Below are 21,232 nucleotides of genomic sequence, written 5' to 3'. Positions count from 1 at the left end.
TCCTCCCTTTTCTCTTTTCCATAGGAGCAGGGAGGGGACTTTAAGTAGTGGGATGACCCTATGGTCAGTCCCGGGCTGCCCCAGAGGAGTGGCCCCAGGCTGTTCCCCAGCCCCACTCAAGGGGCTTCCTTTCATTTCCTCATTCAACTTGAGGACTCCACTCCCTTCCCAGAATCTGTCTGCCTGAAGGCTTTGGCCTTTTCCAGGGTGGCGTGCAGTGGTGCAATCATGGCTCACTGTAGCCTCTGCCTCCTGGGCCCAAGGAATCCTCCTGCCTCAGCCTCCTGAGCAGCTGAGACTACAGGCATGTGTCGCCATGCCCAGCGGATTTATTTTTTGCAGAGATGGGGTCTTGCTTTGTTGCCTGGGCTGGTCTTGAACTCCTGGACTCAAGCAGTCCTCCCAGCTTGCCCTCCCAAAGCCCTGGGATTATAGGTGTAAGCCGCTGTGCCTCACCTCCACTAGTCCTTATTTCCAGCCTGTTGGACTTGTGAAGGCCCAGGGAATGGGTCTTCTCTCCACCCTGTGTGCAGGGGAGGGGTTTGAGAGACGCCGAGAGGTCCAAGCACCACCCCTTTGTAGGGGCCGTATTCCGTTTAGAGCCATTGAGAGGCAGGGCTGGACTTGGGTCCCAGGCCTTCCTGCTCCACCCAGGGACCTCTCTTTCTGCCTCTCCTGCTCTAGGTTGTGAGGACAGGCTTTCCCTTAGGACGCCAAACAGGGGTGAGAACAGGAGGTCTCCCCCGGGACCTGGGAGTGACCCCTGCTCCTCAACCCCTCCCACCACACTAGCCCCTGGGGAGGGAGCCCAGCCCCTGCCCACCCCCTTCCCAGAGGCTGACTGACTAACCAGGGGCAGCCTCTTTCAGACCAACCCCATTCTTCAGCCTTTCAGCTGTAATTAATTTTTCCTGTGTTATTAGAGAGATTCTTGACAGGGTCTGAGAAGTGGAGCGTTTGCAGAGCTCAGTGGGCCAGCAGAAGCCAGCTGCCAACAGGCACCCAGTCCTCCTCACTCAGGGTCCTGGCCACCTTCCCTCCCAGAAAGCCACTGCCCCAACACTCAGGGTCCCCTGGTTTGGGGGCACCTCCTGGGCTTTGTTCGGCCCCCCCACCTTTCCTTCTGTCCCCGCAAATCCCACCGACAGCTTTGCAGACCACTTCATGCCCCAGCAGCATGCAGCACGCAGCATGTGCAGTTTCTCATGTCCCCGCTCCGGGAACCTACAGGGTAATATCAGTATTCTCAGTTTTCAGAAGAGAGAAAACAGAGGCTGGGAAAGTTCCAGTGTTTTGTGAGCATCGGAAACAGAGTGTGAGGATCCAGCCCCAAGCGGGTTCAGCTCCTGTCAGGAATGGGGTTTTCACACCAGCTCCTCTGTGTGCCCAGCGTGTTCACAAACACCACCACATCTCACTCGCATGATGGTCCTGCTAGCGGCTATCAATGGCCCCATTTGTCAGAAAGGTAAATCAAGGGTTAGAGGTTAAGGACATTCTGCAAATCACCCAGCTGGGGAGCGGCTGGCTGCTCAGGAGGCAAACTCAGTTTAAAGCCCAGCTCCAGCCGGGCATGGTGGCTCACGCCTATAATCCCAACACTGGGAGGCCAAGGCAGGCGGATCATGAGGTCAAGAGATCAAGACCATCCTAGCCAACATGGTGAAACCCCGTCTCTACTAAAATATAAAAATTAGCTGGCCATGGTGGCAGGCACATGTAGTCCCCAGCTACTTGGGATGCTGAGGCAGGAGAATTGCTTGAAGCCAGGAGGCGGAGGTTGCAGCGAGCCAAGATTGCGCCACTGTACTCTAGCCTGGAGCCTGGTGAAAGAGTGAGATGCTGTCTCCAAAAAAAAAAAGTCCAGCTCCTCCTGCCCGGTGGAACTGGTGTTACCCACCTCCCCTGGCCCTCATACCACACAGAGCCCCTCTGCTCAACTCACCACCAGGAGCCCTCCAATCCTTCCTTCCTCCCTTCCTCCCTTTCTCCCTTTCTCTGACAGTCTTGCTCTGTCACCCAGGCTGGAGTGCAGTGGTACAATCTCAACTCACTGCAACCTCCACCTCCCGGGTTCAAGCGATTCTTCTGCCTCAGTCTCCTGAGTAGCTGGGACTACAGGTGCCTGCCACCACAACCAGCTAAATTTTTTTGTATTTTTAGTAGAGACAGGTTTCACTGTATTAGCCAGGTTGGTCTCGATACCTTGTGATCCGCCCCCCTCAGCCTCCCAAAGTGCTGGGATTACAGGCATGAGCCACTGTGCCCAACAGGAGCCCTCCAGTTTTCCAGTGGATTCTTAGAGCCAGATCTCAGCCCCCTGTGGTGGATGGGGAAAGTGAGTATGGAGGAAGCCTGGGCTCCCCACCCGCTCCTTCTTACTTAAAGACTTGGGTTTGGCATGAGTCCGTGATCTGCACTACCTGACAAAGTCCTAGCCCCCAGGGGCTCAGTGCAGGCTTCTTTTGCTCGGGGTTCTTGGGTCAGGCACTGGGAAGGGCTCAGTGGGGTGGTTCACCTCTGCTCAGCCTCGGCTCCTTCACTCCCAAGCCAGTGCCACAGCCCTGGCCTCTCTGTCTTGGTGGGACCACACCCCCCACCACCCAGGTCTCACAGCAAGGTGTTGAGAAAGTCACTTTTCTCAAAAGTAGCTGGAGCAACCAGCCGGTCTAACTAGGACCTGTCCCCAGGGACAGACACGGCTTTGCTTCTACCAGCGCCATTGGTCAAGGCTATCTCAGGCCAGCCCAGGTTCAGGGGTGCTGAGCTAGACCCTGTGTCTCAGCAGGGGATATCAAGGTCTCTGCAGACTGCAGGTGGGAGGTAGAGACGCAGCCATCTTTTGCAGACAGGGTCTGCCCTAGCACTCCTGCCTCAACCCCCTTTACTTCCTGCCTGTGTTCCTTTTCTCGTGCATTAGAATGGCCGTCTCGAGGGGGCTGAGATTGCAGTTTGCTTGTTTTGTATTCTCTGTGCCCTCCCCTCCCTAATGCCTACTGGGATGTCCATCTGTCAGTTGGATGCCTTGGCACATAGACCCAGGAGGTGGGCAGGATGGTTTCATAGGCCTAGCCTCCCGGGCAGGGAGCTGGGGTCTCCCTCCAAGGCCCTCGGCAGCCCCAGACGCCAGCCCCTCCCAGGCGCCATCTCAGAATCTGCCACATCAGACGCCTTCCAGGCTGTAATAAGCACTCCCAGAGGAGGCCTCTCTGTCGTTTACCCTGCTTTGAGCCGACCCTGAATCATGAAAATCTGGAAAGCACAGAAGACAAATCAGGGGTGACATTTCCCTTGAGAAAATGATCATTTGCTTTACAAAGCGGTGTGTGGTGTTTGCCCTTGGCGCTTCCCGGAACACATCCATTGGGGAGGGGGCCTAAGCCCACTGAGCCGGGGGGGCTTCCAGCGTGAGCATTGTTTGAGGATCCAGAGAAGGAAGCCAGGACAGCCTCAAACCCCAAATCAGCCAAGACCCCGCAGGAAATGAAACCCCACCTTGATCTCACTCAAGAATATTGGATCGAAAAAGCCTCAAAGACATTCAAGGAAATCCAGTTCCACAGAATACCGCAGAGATAAGAATCTGCCATGATTAATGTAGAATTTATACAAAGAATTCAAAGTTGGCTTAATATTAGATTAATCTATTAATATTACTACACAGTGTCTGCAGGTCAGCTGTAATGCACATTCATAATGACGAAAGGTGTTTGATAAAATCCAGTGCCAATTTCGGATTTCAAAGTAACTGCTAGAAATAGAACCAGAAACACACTTCTTTATCGAAGTCAAGAATCTGTCTCAGTTCAACAGCCAGAGTCATTCTAGGTGATGAGATTTTTTAATGATTCCCATTCAGAAACTTTTATTAAAAAACAGCAATGCTTTCATCATTGTGCAGAAATTCTGGACATAGCAATAAGACACGAAACAGAATTAAATGGGATGTCTACAGGGAAGAATTGTAATTATTTGCTGACAATATGATTCAAGACCTTAGAAACCCAAGAGAACCAACTGAAGAAAAAATGACTTAATATAAAAATTTAATACAAAAGTGCTGGGCTGGAAATCAAACAAACATATACAAATCAATAACTTTCCTCTGTACTAACAACAGCTAGTCGAGACACATAATTAAATAAATGATCCCCACTTACAGTGGCACCAATAAAATAACAGCAAAACCCTCACAATTCCCAGGAATTAATTGACAAGAGAAATTAAGGATCATTATGAAAAACTCTATAAAGTTATCCTGAGACATATCAAAGAAAACAAGAATGGTGAGATGTGCCGTGTTGCAATATTACCTGAAAATTATTCCAGAATTAATTTATAGGCTTAAATGCAATCCCATCAACAGGTTGGTGGCGTGTTTTACAAAGCGAGATAAAAAATCGTTCTGAAAGTGCACCTGAATGAATACTCAAATGACAAGAGTAAAGAAATGCAGGAAAGGGAGAATGATAAAGGGAGTCTTTCCTGCCCATTACGGAAGTTTATGACAGAGTTACGATGATTGAAATTGTGCTGAAATTGGCAAAAAGAGAGGGGAGGTGTTATCAATAGAATAGGAGAAATGGTCCCACACAGAGGCCTCACGAGAGGGTGACCGTATGACAATTTATTGCCCCAAATAGGATACTTTCAGAGTGACAAGGGGATATATTCATCATTTTACCGGGAAATAGACATGTGCAGTGCCCATCCCAGGAAAACCATAACATATGGTTGCCTTCCTTTATTTGTTTATATATTTTTTGAGACAGTCTTGCTGTGTTGCCCAGCCTGGAATGCAGTGGTGTGATAGCTCACCGCAACCTCTGCCTCTTGGGTTCAAGTGATTCTCCTGCCTCAGCCTCCCAGTAGCTGGAATTACAGTCCCCCGCCACCACACCCAGCCTAATTTTTGCATTTTTAGTAGAGACAGGGTTTTGCCATCTTGACCAAGCTGGTCTCAAACTCCTGAGCTCAGGTGATCGGCCCACCTCGGCCTCTCAAAGTGCTGGTGTGAGCCAGGGCACCTGGCCTGGTTGCCTCCCTTTATAGGCAGCTATGGAGTTAATATTTCCCTGGATTCATTCAGCATGCATTTCCTGTTCATTGCCTGGAAAGGAAACCCCAGCTCCTACCCTACCTGCCCTGAGCTTTCGGTGCAGAATGTGGACTCTAGGTGGAGAGAGACGGGAATCAGATCCCAGCAGCACAGGGTCACAGAGGGGCAAGTGCAGGCAGCTATGATTACAGACGGGAGGTTCCAGCCCCAATCTGGGCTCTGAACAGAGAAGCACAGTGAGTGGGAGAACACTGGGTGGTGGGAGGGACTCATGTCCCACACAGAGGAAACAGCGTGTCAGCAAAAACTCAAGAAGCCCAGGCCAATCACAGCCTTATAGGACAAAATGAGAGGTGACAGACAGCAAGGACCCTCACTGAGACCTGGTCAGCAGCCCCTCCTTGAGACGGAGTCTCATTCTATCACCAGGCTTGAATGCAGTGGTACAATCTCTGCTCACTGCAACCTCAACCTCCCTGGTTCAAGCAGTTCTCCTGCCTCAGCTCCCGAGTAGCTGGGACTACAGGTGCGCACCACCATGCCCAGCTAATTTTGTTTGTATTTTTAGTAGAGACGGGGTTTCACCATGTTGGCCAGGATGGTCTCAATCTCCTGACCTTGTGATCCGCCCACCTTGGCCTCCCAAAGTGCTGGGATTACAGGCGTAAGCCACCGCGCCCGGCCCTGATCAGCTTTAAGTGCGGACTCCCTCCAGGGCTCTGGGGAGCCACACGAGGTTGCAGGGGATAGGAGGAGAGCCTGGAGATGCCCCAGCCCAGGTGGAGATGGAGCACCAGAAATCAACCCGAGTGAACAGATTACTCAACAGAGTGTCAGGGCAATTCGTTGCCTATTTGGGGGAAAGAGAGAAAATCAATTCTAAGCCTTCTTTACACCAGAGAAATAGTTTCCAGGTAATTGACAGTTAAATGTAAGAATTCAAACAGTAAAGAGGTTGGCAGACAGAGGTGGATGTCCCAGCTCAGGATGGCGCGAGTTCCCCGAGCCGCAGAGCGGTGGAAGCCGTGTCGGTGGGGAGAAATTTGTCCCCACAGAGCTGCTGACATGCAAGTCAGCAAGTCAAAAGCCAGCGTCTCCAGGCCATGGCGCCGGCTTTGTCTGCAGAAACCTCTTTCCTGGGAGATGAGCTCAGGCCACAGCAGGGACAGTGCTGAACAGAAGCTTCGAAGAAATGCCGTGTGATGAGGTCAAGAGATGCCACATTTTTATTTTGTTTTTGAGATGGAGTCTCACTTTGTCACCAGGCTGGAGTGCAGTGTAGCGATCTCAGCTCACTGCAACCTCTGCCTCCTGCGTTCAAGCAATTCTTGTGCCTCAGCCTCCCAAGTACTGGGATTATAGGTGCCTGCTACCACGCCTGGCTACCTTTTTTTGTACTTTTAGTAGAGATGAGGGGGGTTTCACCATGTTGGCCAGGCTGGTCTCGAACTCCGGGCCTCCAGTGATCCGCCCACCTCGGCCTCCCAAAATGCTGGGATTGCAGGCGTGAGCCACCACACTTAGCCCACATTTTTATTTTCACAGCTCAGCCAGATCCAGCTAAGGAACACCAGTCCCCAGGTCACACAGCAAACAACAGGTAGCCTGGGGGAGTGGAAATGGTGTGAACCTGTGAGCGACAGCTAGTGGCCAGGGAAGCCTCCTGGGAGGAGTGACAGGTCTCGTGGGTGCTGATGGGCATGGGAACAGCAAATGCATTCTCTGTCATCTTGAGGCACGAGGTGCCCTGGGCAGTAGGACAGTAATGGCCTCATGATGTTGTGTCAGCATCCTTGGGGTTGTGATAGAACTTTCTAGTAACAGACAGGAGACGGCACCACTTCCGACTGTGGAGACAGCCTGGTCGCTGGGCTTACCCCATGCTGGGCCACTTCCTGCCTGGGGCGGCCACATCCCAGACGTGTCCCAGCCCATCTTCCGTGGCTGATACCTCATAGGCTAGACTTTGCATAGTCATTTATTTCCTTTATTAATTTAACGTTTGAGGGCTAACTGCTCATTTCTAACCTTCAAAACCATACCCCAAATCTCCATCGCAATTAATACCCACCAGGAAATACACACAGATTCAGTCATCATGGTAATGGTACTGTGAGGCAGGACCTGTGCATGCAGAGGCCTGGCCTGGTGAATGGGCTTGCCAACAGCCCACAGGCCTGTGCACCTGTGCCTGGGAGAGGGGAACCAGGCCTCAGCGCCCCCCCCCACACCAAAGGGTCTTTCCAGCGTCTTAGGAGGCAGTCCTATTCTACCACCAGGCTGGGATCCAAGCTCAGAACAGGGACAGAATCTGCAAGCTTGCGATCACCAGAAAGGCTTTTCCAGAATTCAGAGGTCCCTGGAGGTCAGGGTACTACTAGGAAGAGAAGAACCAACACCTCTCTGCCTTTAGTCTCAAACCTGCCATCCCTGAAAGCAACTGAAGAGATTCAGGTCAGACTAAAGATAGAACTTCCCACTGCCAGGGTTATGAGGGTGTGATGGAGAAAGTGCCAGGCATCCTTGGACACCTAGACCCTGGCCTGGCTTAAGTGATGCGCTTTCCGAGAGCGGCAGGAGGCGGACCAGTGTTCCTGGAGTGGGTCACGTCATCCCTCCTCTCCCGGGGCCAGCCATCCATCCACACCCCACATCCCTGCCAGCGCCGGAGCGGGGAACCATTGCAAAGTGATTTCTCCCTCCAACGGCGCCATACATCATGTTTTTTAATTTAAAAGATGCCCCGTAGAAGCATAACAGACCATTAAATGTTTGGGTCTCTAATTAACTCCAGAGCAGCCTGGGGCTGCGGGCCCGGAGGTAGGATGGCAAAATAAGCCTGACGCATCCCAGGGGGCAGCACTCAGGGCCCCAGCCCCAGCCCTGAGCCCTCCCCGCTCTGGTTGGAAGGAGGCAGAGGGGACCAGGCGCCCCCCCTTCCCCACCTACCATGACTAGGGCCTTGGGGAGGGGCTGCCTCACCCAGCCCTTCGCTCCTGCTCCGGGGTCTGCCTCTGCACATTCTGGGGTGGGGCAGAAATCTGCATTTTTACTGTTTATTTTTGAGACAGGATCTCACTCTGTCATCCAGGCTGGAACGCAGTAGCACAATCACAGCTCACCACAGCCTCGACCTCCTGAGCCCGAGGGATCCTTCTGCCTCAGCCTCCCAAATAGCTGGGACCACAGTGCACACCACCACACCCGACTAATTTTTTAAAAATTTTTTGACCAGGATGGCCTCGATCTCTTGACCTCGTGATCCACCCGCCTCGGCCTCCCAAAGTGCTGGGATTACAGGCATGAGCCACCACACATGCTGAGGGAAAACCCACATGCATCCAGTGTGCAGCTCCGTCTCCCACACTACCTTGCACTGACCTCTTCTCCCCTACCTAGGAGGAAGTGAGTGTCTACTGGGCACCCTCCTGTACCCAGCGTCATGCCAGGAGCCTTAAGTAACTGTTGAAGCATCCCCACCACACCCCTAGGAGCCAGACACCATGATGGTCTGTGTTTGACAGATGAGGGGACTGAGGCTAGGAGAGGTTAAGTGGCATGCCCAAGGTCACACAGCAGGTACATGGCAGAGCTGACACTTCTCCTGGCCCATCATGGTTCTGTGCCCCCTGATGCAGCAGGTGAACTGGCGGGCCCCTACCTGCTCCTAGCTGGGCCAGGTCACCATGGCAGGCCTTGTGGCTCGAGGCCCGACCGCCCTGAGACACCCATAACTCCCCCATGGGCTCTGCGGTAGAGCTCAGGGAGACAGGTCCTGGCAAGAGCCAAGCTGCAGAGGCAGGCAGACGCTCGCAGTAAACATGATCTGTTGGCAAAACATTGGAACGATGAAAAGTTATCGATCTATAGCTTTCCACCCATCTCCCTGCCTCCCCCTTGTGCCTGGCCCTCCGCTGTTTCCCCTGGAGCTAGAAAGTTCGCTCCATCAGCAGAATCCGTCCAGTCCTGGCCCCAGCCCCAGCCCAGCCCTGGCCTCATGTCTGGTTTCGATGATCGAGGAGAGGAGCAATATTTTTAGACAGATGCACGCCCGTCCCAGCACGGCTGCTGTGATTATGCAAATCCAGTCGTAAGAAGTTTAAAAGCCTGGAACCACCATATTTTTTTATTTCATTAGCGATGACACAGGCTGTGGAAGGAACTCGGTGCCCGCCTCACACACACAGTCCTTACCGTCCCCTGGGTAACAGGGGTGCTCTCTGCAGAGGCAGTGTGTGTGGCTGAGTGAGTGTGATCATGAGACGTCATGAGGGCTCCAGCCAGGGAAACACCAGGCCCCAGACACAATCCCAAGAGTCTTAGAGGCGCCTGGTTCAACGATTTCATGTTAGGATGGGGGAAACTGAGGCCTGGAGACAAGAACTGGAGATGACCCGGGACTCTGGCTCCGGCCGGATGCCTGGCCTCTCCTGCTTTGACAGTTCTCTCAGCAACTCTGGTACTTGGAGGGGAGAGGGTCTTCCAGGAGAGGGTTCTCAGGGAGCAATGCCACGCTCTCTCCTCCCTCCCACCCCTTCTAGCAGAGAAGCCCAGGTTGTGGGGATGGCCCAGTGGAAGCACAGGCTCCTCTCCCAGCTCTCAGGCTGCTCCACCTGGCCCCGCTACCCCTGCAGCCCCACCTCCCACCCGGCATTGCCCACCACTACCCTCACCCTGGGCACCCCACACTCCCTGGAGGGGTGTCCTGCCTTCATACCTCAAACACACCCCCTATGCCTGGGATAGCTGTTACTCTCCTTCCCTAACAAACTCCTACTCATCTGCTGGAGCCCTTCGAGCAGCAGCTCCTGGCAAAGCCCTGCCTAGTTACCTGCCACCCTGCACACCTCCCTAGCTCTGGCCAGGCCTCCTTTTTCCCTACAGGTCCCACTCTGGTCTGTAAGCCCTTCAGGGGCCCCGTGGCTCCTAAATGTCCAGTGCCTGGCAACCCATCTTGAGTGGACAGAGCAAGGTCAGGAGGCCGACACGGGCTCTCCTGCTCCAGGTCTCAGGGGCACGGCAGGCAGGAGACCAGCTGGCCCCCAGCCCTGAATCCCAGCAGATTCCAGCTGGAGTCTGGGTCTTTTCTGCTGTCTGAGGGGCTGGGTCCCACCGTCAGATGCTGAGCCACTCCCTCCACCCATCTAGGAGAGAGTGCTGCTTCAGGAAGGTCAAGTGTGCCTCATACTCAGTCCTTCTGAGTGTCCCCTCCACCTTCAACGTTCCCTGAAGGGGCCAGCTCATTCCATCAGGGGCATTCCCACTCACACCACCTCCCTGCAGCTCTGACTTCTGCACCAGCTCCTGTTTGAATACCCCTGGTGACGGGGTACTCACTACCTATCACAGCTTGTTGGACAACTCTTTAGCAACCGGGTCCCGGGAGTGCTCCTGTTTCCAGAGGCCACTGGCGGTTCCTGCCCTTTCTCACCCTCCAGATGGGTCCAGAGCTCAGTACATTTCCAGGGCCACTTGGCCTGAAGTCTCACCCCTTTCTCTGTTCTCCTGGCTTTTGTGTGTATACCCCAGTCAGCACTTGCTGTGGATAGGATGTGCCGGCTGCCTCTTCCAGCTCCCCGCAGGCCCTGGCTGTGCAAGGCAGAGCTGTCCCAAGATGGAGGCCCAGGAGGCCTGGGCAGGGCAGATGTCCCCAAGGCAGCCAAGGTCTCAGTGCGACACATCCTGGGTGCTGAGCAGACTCAGCAGTAGCTATGAGTGAACGCAGTAGTTCTGGGAGCCCATCCCCCCGACTAGCCCAGGGGAGCTTGGCAACTCCTTTCACTCGAGGGGCTTCCCACCTGGCCCACCCGTGGCGTGGCCTGTGCTGCTCTTGTGACTGCCCAGGGCTGGACACATGGAGGCCTCTCTCCATCTGGGTGGGGGGTGTCAGACACTGAAGCTGGTGGGGACGTGCACTCCTGACCCCACCAGATATGTGCAACGTGACCTGAGTGTCCAGTCCTGGCTGCCAGACCAGATGAGAGCCGGTGTGGCGTGGCCCAAAGCTGAGATGCAGAACCCCCTGTGGGCACCTCATCTCCTTCCCGAGGGGATAACAGCTCCTACAGGCTTGATCAAACATGAAAAGGATGGCCAGGTGTGGTGGCACACACCTGTAATCCCAGTGCTTTGGAAGGCTGAGGCAGGAGGATGGCTTGAGTCCAGGAGGTCAAGGCTGCAGTGAGCTATAATTGTACCACTGCACTCCAGCCTGGGAAACAGAGTGAGACCCATCCCTTTAAAAAAAAAAAAAAAAAAGGAAGCTAACGTTTGTGAGAAACCACAAGCCCCTTGGGAGTCTTTACTCCCATTGGACAGAAGAGAAAACAGAGCAGACGCATCCCAGCCTGTGTGCAATGTGGCCTGAGTGTCCAGTCCTGGCCGCCGGGCACTGAGCTGGCCCTGGGATGCCACAGCAGTGACCAGGATGCACAGCTCCTACTCTTGCGGCAGCAGGAGGAGCTCCACCATGAATTAAAAGTAAAGAACCAAGCAGAACATCAGGGAGAGAGAAGTGCCAGGATTTAAACTAGGTGGGGGGCTGAGAGTGAGTTCAGAGTGCAGAGCGGGGAGAGCTTCTGCATCTCGGAGTGAATGACGGGAGGGAGCTGGAGCTTCCCAGGCACAGGAGCGGCTGGTGCAGGGTCTTTAGCCAGGAAGGGGACGTGCATCAGGGGAAGGGGAGTGAAAGGGGCAGAGGCCGACTGGTGGGCCCTGGAGATGGCATTTGGAGGCCGGATTCTCCTCTCCGCACAGAGAACTGGATGTCCTTAGGGCTGCATGAGGATGGGGTGGCGGGCTGGCCTTGGTAATTAGCGAGCCGTAGAGGGAGAGTGGACTGGGCGTGCCAGGAGATGAGGTGGAGCCCTGAGTGTTGTCGCCGCCGGAGGTGGGTCTGGGCGTTTTGGACCAGGGCGGTCATGGTGGGAGTGGAGTGAGTCCAGATGCTTCTGCAGGTGGAGTGGTTGGACCAGGTGTGGGGGGAGGTAAGAGAGGAGTGTAGGGCGTGGCCTCGACTTTCAGTGGAAGAACGCGGTGAATGCTGAGGCAGGGAGATGCCAGCTGGAGCAGGAGCTGGGAGCAGCCGCTTAGACGCCATGGGGAAGAATCTTCAAGTTGAGATAGATCGGGAGTCAGCCGCACGGAGACAAGACCACAGGGAACAAGACCCCCTGGGCGTGCTTGGAGGAGGAGGCACTGAGGACCCAGCCTGGCCTGGGACAGGTGGAGTCAGGGTGAAGGTGAAGGAGCCTGGATGGAGAGGGTGGCGGATGGGGCGCCAGAGACGAAAGGGCTGCAGGAGGGAGCCGGCAGCTGTCTGTGCCAAGGGCTACCGAGAGGCTGGGAAAGACAAAAGTGGGCGCTGCAGGGTAGAGGTCACCGGTGACCTTGCTGAGAGCGGCTCAGAGGGCCCAAGCGGGGACGCTGGACTGGGCAGGGCTGAGGATAGAAGAGGAGGTGAGGAGGGGGATGGAAACCACTGGCGATCCTTCTAAGAAAACCTGCCGCGATGAGGCAGAGGCCAGAGGGTATGCAGGTCAAGTTTGTTTGTTTTATGGAAGGTTCTAGAACTATGAGTTCCAATATGGCAACCACAACCCCGTTTCCAGCGCTCCAGAGCCACATGGGACCCGTGGCCACCCTGTTGGATGGTGCAAGTACAGAACCTCTGTGCCATCTAAGAAAGCTGCGTGGACTTTCTTGGTGTCGCAGAGGGCTTGAGGTATCAGAGGGACCCAGGGGTGCCCATTCCAGGGGGGCCACGGCCTCTGTGTCTCCCTGAGGCAGGAGGCCAGGTCCCAGGAGCAGGTGCAGACAGGCTGAGCAGAAGGGGAGTGCCTTTCAGGCCAAGGAGGGGAGAAGCCCTCCCGAGGGGCTGTGGGCCTCCCAGCCTCCCTGGGGCCTTATGGTCCACATCCACGAAAGGCCCTGGGTCTGAGGCTGCAGGTGTGCTGCGGAGGGCAGGGCTGGAGCCGGGTGTGCACAGGAGAGTGATGCCTGTGCAGGGTCTCTGCACCTGCCCTCCCCACTGGCCAGCACTCCTTTCTAGAAACATTGTTTAATGAGGGGATCACTGGACGCGGGGTGCAGGGCAGGTGTGAGTGTGGATCAGTGAGGGCACGGGCTGGGGGGGCATCGAGAATGACAGTGAGCGAGCCCAGCTGGAAAGGGCCTTGGGAGGGCCTGTGCTTTATGCAGAACCTTCCTAGGTGGTTCCCTGTTTCCTGTGTCAGGGCCACAGCCTCTGCCCCTGGGGGCTCCCAGACCCAGGGGTGCCTCTCAAACCCCTCCTAGTGCAGACCCGTCCAGCCTGTCTCCCCAGTCCCCAACAGGAGGCTGCACAGGGCTGACTCAAAGTGTGACCTTGGACAAGTCCTTCTCCCTCTGGGCCTCAGTTTCCCTGCCATAAAGCGAGCTGCAGAATGAAAACTTTAGGGTCCCTCAGCCGGGCGCGGTGGCTGACACCTGTCATCCCAGCACTGTGGGAGGCTGAGGCAGGTGGATCAACTGAGGTCAGGAGTTCAAAACCAGCCTGACCAATATGGTGAAACACCATCTCCACTAAAAGTACAAAAATTAGCTGGGCATGATGGCGGGCACCTGTAATCCCAGCTACTCGGGAGGCTGAGACAGGAGAATCGCTTGAACCCAGGAGGCGGAGGTTGCAGTGAGTCAAGATTGCACCACTGCACTCGAGCCTGGGTGACACAGCAAGACTCATCTCAAAAAAAAAAAAAAAACTATAGGGGGCCCCTACAAAGCTGGGGGCCATAGAGGAGGCAAAATCCATGCCTCCTAAGAGGCGGCAGGCCCACCCTTTCTCACTGGCAGGGTGCTGGCCACACTGGGGAGTCCTGGCCACATGCCCCGAAGATTTCCCTGCCCAGGAGACTTGGCAGCGAGGTCAGGCTAGGGGGACTCCCCAAGCCTCTGCAGGCCCCAGGCTCCTGCTTACCTGGACTCTGGAGCAGAGGCAGAGCAGGAAAGTGGGGGAGGGACACTGGGCTGGGGACAGCCTGCCTCCCTCATCACACAGGCCGCCCAGCCCGATGGAGCAGGGCTCAGAGCTGGTTGGAGAGGTGAGGCTGTGCTCCCAGTACCCCTCCCGAGGAGCCTGAAGCATAGATTCCTGGACTCACAATGGGGGGACTGGGACATGGTGGCAAGGGAAGGGCTGGCAGGGGAGGAACCAGGTGAGTGAGGAAGCAGGGAGGGTCCGGCGCTTAGCCAAACCCTGGCGGTGTTGGCCACCAGTGCACACTTACAGCGTGTTTCCTGTGTACATGCAGCATGCCAGACATGCAGACCCCCATGCATGTGTGAAAATGGGGAGGAAATCTGGGGGGCTCGGAGCTGCACCCGTGCCACCCACACCTGCCTCCACCCAGCCCCACCCTGGGTCTGCCCAGACAGGGTGCCCTCAGTGACAGCTGCTCTGCCCAGTGCCCCAATGAGCACGGCCTGTGCACTCATGTACACAAAAGCCTGTCCTGTGCACACACACCTGTGCACACACACCTGTGCACATACACACGCAGACGGCCTGGCACACACATACGAGGGCTCACGGGTACCAAACGTGTGGGTGGACATGGCGTACATGCGTCCACAACACACATGCACACAAACACACACACATGAACCCCATGTGCATGCAGCCCTCCAGCCCTCAGCTGCTGGGCCCAGGAGAGCCTGGGCAGCCCGGGCCCCGAGCTTCCTCTCTGTGCCTGCGATAAGGGCTTTTAGGCCCCATAATCCTCCTTACCTTGACTTTGGGTTATTTTGAGCAAGAGATTAAAGGTGATTACGATTGGGGCTGAGGCGCCACACCTCCTACACGCTTCCTGTGCAGCCACTGGTCAGGCCCGCCCTTCCGGAGGCTGGGCACAGCTGGACGCCATCAGCCCCACACCGTCAGCCCCATGCCCTCGGCCCTCCCCCGACCAGCACGCACCTCTGCCTGAGACCTGGGCCCCCAAGAGGCCTGGGAGAGCTAAATCCCAGCATTGGCACAGGTTGTCTGGGCACGGTGGAAGGATGGTGGGGAGGTGCGGAAGGGCTGGCATGGGCACAGGCAGGCAGGTGCACACGGACACTGCGTGACGGTGACCAAGACAGCGCTGACTCCCATGATGGTGGATTTCACATCCAATCAGACCACGTGGGGACCCCATTTTCCCCAGCCAAGCTGCCCCCAGAGCCATTGCTGAGTGAGCCTAGTCAGATCCTGCCCGGCTGGGCTGGGCTGGGCTGGGTGTCCCCTGGCCTCTCCAGGCCAAGCCCTGGGTTAGGTCCCCGGAGCCTGCTAGGACCTCGCTGCAGCCCCCATGCCGTCTGACTTCTCCCTCTCTTTAAATCAGAAATAGACTCTTCTCCAGGAGCCGAAACAAAATTGTTCTTTATGAAGTTTCCAAAGAGAGGAAAAAACCCATTTCACATCATTATATTTTTTTTCTCTAATTTAAACCGCTTCAGTGCAGACTAGTTGCAAACGTCAATATCAGTGAAATACACCCAGCTGGCCGCCTGCCAGGCCACGGCACGGTGACAGAGGCCGGCTGTAAATCCACATATTAACAAGCAAACACACACCCATTTCTCTATCCTTCAGGGCAAACACAGGCGGCCGAGAGGTAAGGCTGCACATCAGGGGCTCCCCTGCCTCAAGAATGGTGGGGGAGGGTGTCTTCGGGGGAGCAGGAGCCCAGCACCTCCAGCCCTGTCTGCAGGGTCCTTCCTGCCTGAGGCTCCCTCCCCTATGACTTGATTGCCACATCGTCTCTGTGCGGGCTCAGGAGACACTAGGGAGATGGATGAGGCCCCATCCTGCCTAGGGAAAATCAGGGTCCCGTGGAAGCGCAGGGATAAAGCAAAGGACTCCATACGGTGGCGGGGAGGATGGTGGGAGGGGCATCCAGCTCCCCGAGGGACCTCGGAGCAGTCCCTCTCCCAGCCCGGGGAGGATGTGCAGAGCCCAGGAATGCTCAGCAGAGCAACCGGCTCTCTTCCTTCCAGAAGGGAGGCAGCCACGCTCCACCCAGGTGAGATTCGGACAGTGCCAAGTCCAGTGCCAGGTAGACACCCTCAGAGACCATCCGGCCAGCTCATTTGGGGAAACTGAAGCCCAGAAGGGGCACGGCATGCTGGGGACACAGGGCAAGCGAGCTCAGACCGAGACCTGGCAAGTGCAACTCCCCGGACAGGCCAGAATATCTCCCAGTGTCTCCCCACTAGAGGGCTGGAGAGGAGCCCGCACCTTGGAAGGATTCTGGGGACTCCGGGCAGGTGTGCAGGGCAGCTCCTGCAGGCAACTCCTGGGGCATTGTGGCTGGGCCTCCCGGGAGCAGAAGCGCCAGGCAACAGGGACGGAGCCCAGCGGGGGCCTTCACATGCATGTCCTTGGCCGCAGCTGGCCAGCCAGCAGGAGAAGCCCTGTCACTCTTCAGCCAAGTGACTTTAGGTCCCAGTCCCCTGCCTCAGTTTCCTCATCCAACCAGGGTTGCGCTGAGAGTGAAATGGGCTGCAGGGGTCTCAATTCTGGGCCATCAGTACCTTGGAGCCCAGCCAAGCAGGTAGTGCCCCATCCAGTTTGCAGATGAGGAAGCTGAGGCCGGGGAGCTGAGGAGGCCCCTCCACCGGAGGTTGGAGCATTTCCTCCATTATCCTGGCCCATCTCAGGAACTCCTAGGGCCTTCTGAGGAAGGGGCTTCTGTTCTCTTCTATGTTTCACAGAAGAGGCTCAGGGGGCTCAGCGGAGCAGGGACTCAGGCTGCGTTCAGAAGTCGCCGCTGTGAGATGCCAGATGTCCCCTGACCGCTGCCTTCTCTTTTGTCTTGCAGCAGGAACGTCAGAGCAGGAGGAGCCAGTGGAGCCATCAGGATACCCAGGCCCATGGGGCAGGAGGCCCCAGTCACCGCAGGATTGGGGCGGAAGACAAGAGGCGGCCGGCTGTGAGGGAGGCAACCTCCCTCCCCGCTCTTGCACCTCGTGGCCATGTGGTTTGGGACAGGACACCCCTGAGAGTGCAGGCACCTCCCCCTCCCACCCCTCCATCCCTTTGGGGGCCACCGCCTGGCCCCCCACCCGGTCCCCCGGGGCAGGCTGAGGGGGGGCTCCCTGCAGGGTGGTCCCGATGGCCGGGCTCGGGTGGGGCGCACTGTGGGTGTGTGTGGCAGCTGCCACCCTGCTTCACGCAGGCGGCTTGGCCCGCGGGGACTGCTGGCTGATCGAGGGCGACAAGGGCTTTGTGTGGCTGGCTATCTGCAGCCAGAACCAGCCTCCCTACGAGGCCATCCCACAGCAGATCAACAACACCATCGTGGACCTGCGGCTCAACGAGAACCGCATTCGCAGCGTGCAGTACGCCTCGCTCAGCCGCTTCGGCAACCTCACGTACCTCAACCTCACCAAGAACGAGATCGGCTACATCGAGGACGGCGCCTTCTCGGGCCAGTTCAACCTGCAGGTGCTGCAGCTGGGCTACAACCGGCTGCGCAACCTCACGGAGGGCATGCTGCGCGGCCTGGGCAAGCTGGAGTACCTGTACCTGCAGGCCAACCTCATTGAGGTGGTCATGGCCAGCAGCTTCTGGGAGTGCCCCAACATCGTCAACATCGACCTGTCCATGAACCGCATCCAGCAGCTGAACAGTGGCACCTTCGCCGGCCTGGCCAAGCTGTCCGTGTGTGAGCTCTACAGCAACCCCTTCTACTGCTCCTGCGAGCTGCTGGGCTTCCTGCGCTGGCTGGCTGCCTTCACCAATGCGACGCAGGCCTACGACCGGATGCAGTGTGAATCGCCACCCGTCTACTCCGGCTACTACCTCCTGGGCCAGGGCCGCCGCGGCCACCGTAGCATCCTTAGCAAACTGCAGTCGGTCTGCACCGAGGACTCATACGCGGCCGAGGTGGTCGGGCCCCCCCGCCCAGCGCCGGGGCGCTCACAGCCGGGCCGCTCCCCGCCTCCCCCGCCTCCCCAGGAGCCCAGTGACGCGCCCTGCACCGACGACGAGTGCTTCTCTGGGGATGGCACCACGCCACTGGTGGCCCTGCCCACGCTGGCCACGCAGGCTGAGGCCCGTCCCCTCATCAAGGTCAAACAACTCACGCAGAACTCGGCCACCATCACCGTCCAGCTGCCCAGCCCATTCCACCGGATGTATACCCTGGAGCATTTCAACAACAGCAAGTCCTCCACCGTGTCCAGGCTGACCAAGGCCCAGGAGGAGATCCGCCTGACCAACCTGTTCACGCTCACCAACTACACCTATTGCGTGGTGTCCACCAGCGCTGGGCTGCGCCACAACCACACCTGCCTCACCATCTGCCTGCCCCGGCTGCCAAGTCCACCCGGTCCGGTGCCCAGCCCCTCCACGGCCACCCACTACATCATGACCATCCTGGGCTGCCTCTTCGGCATGGTGCTGGTGCTGGGCGCCGTCTACTACTGCCTGCGCAGGCGGCGGCGCCAGGAGGAGAAGCACAAGAAGGCCGCCTCGGCGGCCGCGGCCGGGAGCCTGAAGAAGACCATCATTGAGCTCAAGTACGGGCCGGAGCTGGAGGCGCCCGGCCTGACCCCGCTGTCCCAGGGCCCGCTGCTGGGCCCCGAGGCCGTGACGCGCATTCCCTACCTGCCGGCGGCCAGCGAGGTGGAGCCGTACAAGCTGGTGGAGAGCGCGGACACGCCCAAGGCCAGCAAGGGCAGCTACATGGAGGTGCGCACTGGGGACCCTCCGGACCGCAGGGACGGCGAGCTGGGCCGGCCGGGCCCCGACAGCCAGAGCTCGGTGGCCGAGATCTCCACCATCGCCAAGGAGGTGGACAAGGTCAACCAGATCATCAACAACTGCATCGATGCGCTCAAGTCCGAGGCCACCTCGTTCCAGGGCGTCAAGGCGGGGCCGGCGTCCGCCGCGGAGCCGCCGCCGCTGGTGCTGCTGTCCGAGCCGCTGGCCGCCAAGCACGGCTTCCTGGCGCCCGCCTACAAGGACGCCTTCGGCCATAGCCTGCAGCGGCACCACAGCCTGGAAGCGGCCGGGCCTCCGCGCGCCGGCACCTTGTCGTCCGGCGGCTCCGCGCGCAGTCCCCGCGCCTTCCGCGCCGAGGCCGTCGGGGTGCACAAGGGCGCGGCCGCCGAGGCCAAGTACATCGAGAAGAGCTCCCCCGCTGCGGCCGACGCCATCCTCACCGTGACGCCCGTGGCCGCCGCGCTCCGGGCCGAGGCCGAGAAGAGCCGCCAGTACGGCGAGCACCGGCACTCGTACCCCGGCCCGCACCCGGCAGAGCCGCCCGTGCCCCCCGGGCCACCACCGCCGCCAGCCCACGAGGGTCTGGGGCGCAAGGCGTCCATCCTGGAGCCCCTGACCCGGCCGCGGCCCCGCGACCTGGCCTACTCGCCGCTGTCCCCGCAGTACCACAGCCTGAGCTACTCCTCCAGCCCCGAGTACACCTGCCGCGCCTCCCAGAGCATCTGGGAGCGCTTCAGACTGAGCCGCCGGCGGCACAAGGAGGAGGAGGAGTTCATGGCGGCCGGCCACGCGCTGCGCAAGAAGGTTCAGTTCGCCAAAGATGAGGATCTGCACGACATCCTGGACTATTGGAAGGGCGTGTCGGCCCAGCACAAGTCCTGAGCCCCCCAACCCCTTTCCCCCAGACCCGCAACGCCCACTGGACCAAAAAGGATGCAGGATCCACCCAGAGACTCAGCACCAAACCCAACACACGCACAACACGACAGCAACTGTGAACGCCGGGGGTGGGGGGCCCTGCAGAGGCGAGGTGGGGGCGTGGGCAGGGACAGCCCCGGGGGACACATCCCCAGCTCATGAGGCCGCCCCGGGCAGCACATGTCCACACACACACACACACACACACACACACACACACACACACACACACAAGGGACTTCGGAAAACTGTGTCTTAGGGATGGGGGGGTGGGGGTGGGGATTTTTTTTCATTATCTTTCCTCTTTTGAGTCTTCTCTGCCTTTTCCTCTCTTTCTTTTTTCCTTTTTTAAAAAAATATATAATAAAAGACAAGTTCTTTTAAAAAGACATAAAACACGGTCTGTGGGGGGTGTGGCCACCTCGGGGCCCCTGGCGTGATCTCCTCCGTCCGTGGTTTTCTGTGGATTCTCTGTCCAGTCTGTCTCTTCGTTGCCGCCTCCGGAGTCCACCGCAGAGGGGCGGAGTGAATGCCGGTGGCCAAGCGGCCTCCGGGACAGGTCCTGGCGCCCTGCTGGACTCAGGGTGGGTGGAGACTGTGCCTGTGGACGGCCGGGGTGGTCGGGAGGGCCGAGGGTGGGGAGGCACGTCCCCCAGCCCAGCCCCCGTGTACACTGTAGTCGTTCTATTGTACAGAAAAAAATATTTCTATATTTGCAATGTTTGCTGTAAAATGAGAAAGATAAAAAGACTATGTCTACTTAAAAAAAAAATCCGCAAAGGAAAAAAATCAAATGTTTGTTTGTCCTGGGTTTTTACTGTGGGTTTCAGGGGAAGAGTTGAAGTTTCTTTTATGTCTCGTTTAGGGGGTGATTTTGTTGATTTTGGTCTTGGGGTGGGGGCACGCTGTGCTCTCAGTGAGAGCGTGGTGGGACCAAGGGGTGTGAGTGGAAGCCCTTGGGGAGGCGGGCGGCCCACACTGGACTAGAGCGTGTCTGAGAGCCGGCGTGGACAGGGCAGGCAGGAGCCGAGCTCACGTGGTGTGTGGTGCTGGGACACCCAGAGGCTCTTGAGTGAGGTTCCGGGTGAGCAGATGGTGTGGGTTTGTATGTGAGTGAGTGTGAGTGTGGGGTGGTTGGAGGGTGCGTCTGTCTGAGGGTGGGTTCTCCTGCTGTGACCAGACCCCCACCTATAGGAAGTGCCCGGAGATCCCTGATTCTGTGTGGGTCTCTCAGGATGCTGAGCCCAGAGCCAGACCCTGCACTGCAGCCCCCTCCACATGCATCTCACCCACCACCCCTCCTCCAGGCAGTCCGCCTGGTGTGGGCCCCCGTTCTGAGTGAATGAGAGGCAGGAGCCCACATGGGACCAGCACCAGCTTGTTCAGCATCCCCAGGGGAGGGTGGAGAGAGTCCCTGGCTTCCTGCTGCGGAGAGCAGGGGGTGCCCCTCATCCCACCTACAGGAGTCAGAATGAGACGCTGAGGAAGACACTCCACTCCCGGGCCCT

At 57.7% G+C, this 21,232-nt stretch overlaps 1 protein-coding gene across 2 annotated transcripts in view; it reads left to right on the top strand.

Moving 5' to 3' along the window:
* The window catches only part of ELFN1 (extracellular leucine rich repeat and fibronectin type III domain containing 1), a 76,140-nt gene extending 55,644 nt beyond the window's left edge, over nucleotides 1-20,496 (top strand). Inside the window, exon 2 of one of the 2 annotated variants that reach the window (XR_010338753.1) lies at nucleotides 16,900-17,105. Coding sequence is in view for 1 of the 2 variants with exons in the window: in XM_012470902.2 (XP_012326325.2) it covers nucleotides 17,193-19,688 (2,496 nt within the window). In the remaining variant the exon portion in view is untranslated. Of the gene's footprint in view, nucleotides 1-16,899 lie in introns of both variants that reach the window. The other variant, XM_012470902.2, reaches the window with a different exon arrangement.
* The last annotated feature ends 736 nt before the right edge of the window (nucleotides 20,497-21,232 follow it).

This window comes from Aotus nancymaae, unplaced genomic scaffold, assembly GCF_030222135.1.
Source record: "Aotus nancymaae isolate 86718 unplaced genomic scaffold, 86718_ANA_hifiasm-v0.15.2.pri h1tg000064l_1, whole genome shotgun sequence".
Taxonomy (NCBI): domain Eukaryota; kingdom Metazoa; phylum Chordata; class Mammalia; order Primates; family Aotidae; genus Aotus; species Aotus nancymaae.
The sequence above is the reverse complement of the archived record's forward strand: the minus strand, read 5'-3'. Positions and strand labels throughout refer to the sequence as shown.